Source organism: Dipodomys ordii, unplaced genomic scaffold, assembly GCF_000151885.1.
Source record: "Dipodomys ordii isolate 6190 unplaced genomic scaffold, Dord_2.0 Scaffold5, whole genome shotgun sequence".
In the NCBI taxonomy this organism is placed as follows: Eukaryota; Metazoa; Chordata; class Mammalia; order Rodentia; family Heteromyidae; genus Dipodomys; species Dipodomys ordii.
The window spans coordinates 22,977,104-22,979,743 of record NW_012267221.1 but is presented as its reverse complement, the minus strand read 5'-3'; the positions used below and the strand labels follow the sequence as shown (position 1 = coordinate 22,979,743).

At 41.4% G+C, this 2,640-nt stretch overlaps 1 protein-coding gene across 3 annotated transcripts in view; it reads right to left on the bottom strand.

The window, feature by feature from the left end:
• Positions 1–2,640, bottom strand: part of Rapgef4 (Rap guanine nucleotide exchange factor (GEF) 4) — a 270,298-nt gene that overhangs the window by 79,075 nt on the left and 188,583 nt on the right. For all 3 annotated transcript variants that reach the window (XM_013030059.1, XM_013030041.1, XM_013030050.1), the window contains one exon: positions 675–759. In XM_013030059.1, coding sequence (XP_012885513.1) covers positions 675–759 — 85 coding nt within the window. The remainder of the gene's footprint in view (positions 1–674; positions 760–2,640) is intronic.

Sequence of the window (2,640 nt, the reverse complement as noted above, 5' to 3'; positions counted from 1 at the left end):
TTTTGCTTATGTGGTGCTGAGGAATCAAACCCAGGGCCTTGAGCATGCAAGGCAAGCACTCTACGACTGAGCCACCTTCCCAGCCCTCCAAGATAATTTTTAAAAAGATAAAGACTATGAGAACTCTAGCTCCCTAAGAAGCAAGTAACTTGAGAATCTTCCAAACTGCCCAGATAGTGAAATTTCAGGCAGAAGTGACCGCCCATAATTCTCTCAGATCCCTCCATATGTGGAGGGTGAGCAGCGGTATGGCGAGTACCTGGCATATGGGTCTCAGTCTCAGCTGTCTCTGTGTGTCAGAACTCCCCACACTAGACATACTCTTCCAAGGACAAGAAGGGTGATGGGGCAGGGCTAGGTAGGTGGAGATGACCCTTGGACAGTCCATGTCAGTGAACAAGTCTTAGCCTCAGTATAGGGAGCAGAAGGGATGTGAGGACACTGGTTCTTCTGCTGGGGACTGTGACAACGGTCCAATTGCTGTCAGGATAGAACTAGACCTGACCACCTGCACCCTACTAGGAACCAGCAGGTATGTCCACTGAAGAAAGATTTCCAGCACCTTCAGCTAGCTGGGAGTGGTAGACACATGGGCCCATAAATGATGGTTAGGGGTCTCAGTATACAGTATTCTACCTCTAAGTCCTGACCAGCTCAATGCAGAGACAACTTACTGTGGTAGAAAGGTGAGATAAAGCTTTGATATGTAGGAGCTCTTCATAGATAATCTCCAGATCATCCACAGTTCTCTGGCCAGGTCTACAAAGAAAAAAAAGAAAGAAAGAAAAAGTCATCCCTAAGGCTTCAAATACAGTGATGGACTCAGGCTCCGTAACATACTCAGGGAATCCTTCAAAGTAAGAAGATATTGGCAGTGAATGATGGGTGGTGAAGAGCAAACTGGAAATGATGATGTTTTTGTGGAGGGACATGGGAGGCAGGAGCGTGAGATTAGAACAAGGAAAAGCAGTGATTAGAAGAAAAAAGAGAGGTGGATGTCAGCATTTCTCATACTCTGTTCTTTGGATCACATCTGTCTATGACCTGTTGACAAGGTTATTAAACTTTCTTATTCTGATATCTATAACATAGCATTTAGAAGGCTGAGGCAAAAGGATTATGAGTTTCAGACAAGCCTGGGCTGTACAATGAGACCTTGTCTCAAATAAGATTATTATAGAACTAGTGCCTAATAATAAAACTGCCTATAAGGAATGGGTGGGGGGGGAGTATTAGAGATATTTTGGAATGGTAAAATTGCAGGAATTATCAACCATCATTTGTATCTATAATTATTTAGGAACTACTTAATCATGTTTAGTTATATGAATAATAAGTGATAGGATTGATCAATAATTTAGATTTTTTTCTCTGCAATATAAGGAACGCTAATATGTCTCTGAGCTCTTTTGTTCTAGGCTAGCACTCTACCACTTTGAGCCACAACTCCACTTTTGCTTTTTGAGTGGTTAATTGGAAATAGAGTCTCACAGACTTTCCTGCCTGGGCTAACTTGGAACTACAATCCTCAGATCTCAGCCTCCTGAGTAGTTATGATTACAGGCGTGAGCCATTGGTGCCCAGCTGGCCAATGTTTTTGAAACTCACAAACAGGCTATTAGTCTTGAGAGTATTAGAAAATGAGCTGACAGAAAATCTGTACATTGATGGATGAGTGGCTTATTCTGGCTCATTACTGTAGTTATAAGTATTATTTATTATATAATCACCAAGCTGTTTTATGCATTTGTCCTACATTTCTAGCAACTTATGATATTTAGTCAATGTTACTCTATATTAAAGATTTAATCTTTAATGAGCTGCAGGTGACATTCTATCACTATATTGTAATTTTAAAATGTGTTGATCAAATAAATGAGGGAAGGTCTGTTGTACTGAGAAGAGCACTGGATTTGAAGTTTGAAGAGCAAGTTCTAATTTCAGTGCTATCTCTTAGCATGTGATATCACAGCTTTTGTGTGATCTGCAGGCTGGGGATGGTTCCTTCCTGAGAGATGCTGAAACTACCCAAGGAAGCAATGAGTGAGATATTTGCATAAGTGAAAGAAAAACACAGCCAAGTAATATCAACATTAAAAACTCAAACCTACATTTAAGGACTGAATCAGACTTACAGAGTACAGTATATTTGACCCAACAATTTACATCTGGTAGCCAATTATTAGATTACTCTTCCGGCTAATCTGTAAATATTCTGAAGTAGAGAACTAGATAAAATAATTTCACATGGGGAAACTAGCAGGTTTGGTAGGGGCAACCTAGAGGAAGAAATCTCTGCAGACAGTGTACATTACCTTCACAAGGGCAGCTTTAACACAAACAAAATACTCCTATTGCCTTCCCTTACAGAACCAACAGAGACTCTGTTTCCTAATCTTTACTGCACAAAGACAGATGCTAAATCCCTGACCCGGATATGCCAGCCAGGTTCACCCCCTGCTAAGGATCACCATGGAAGGACACAGCTGCACACCAACGTAGCTCCTAGTGGTGGAACTCAGAAGGTATAGGACCCAGTGTGGAGGAGATGGGGAAAACCCAGTCGTTTAAGGATACAGGTGGACCTGTTGCAACAATGAGAAGTACAAGTTGTCATGTCCAAAACGAGCTTTACAACGT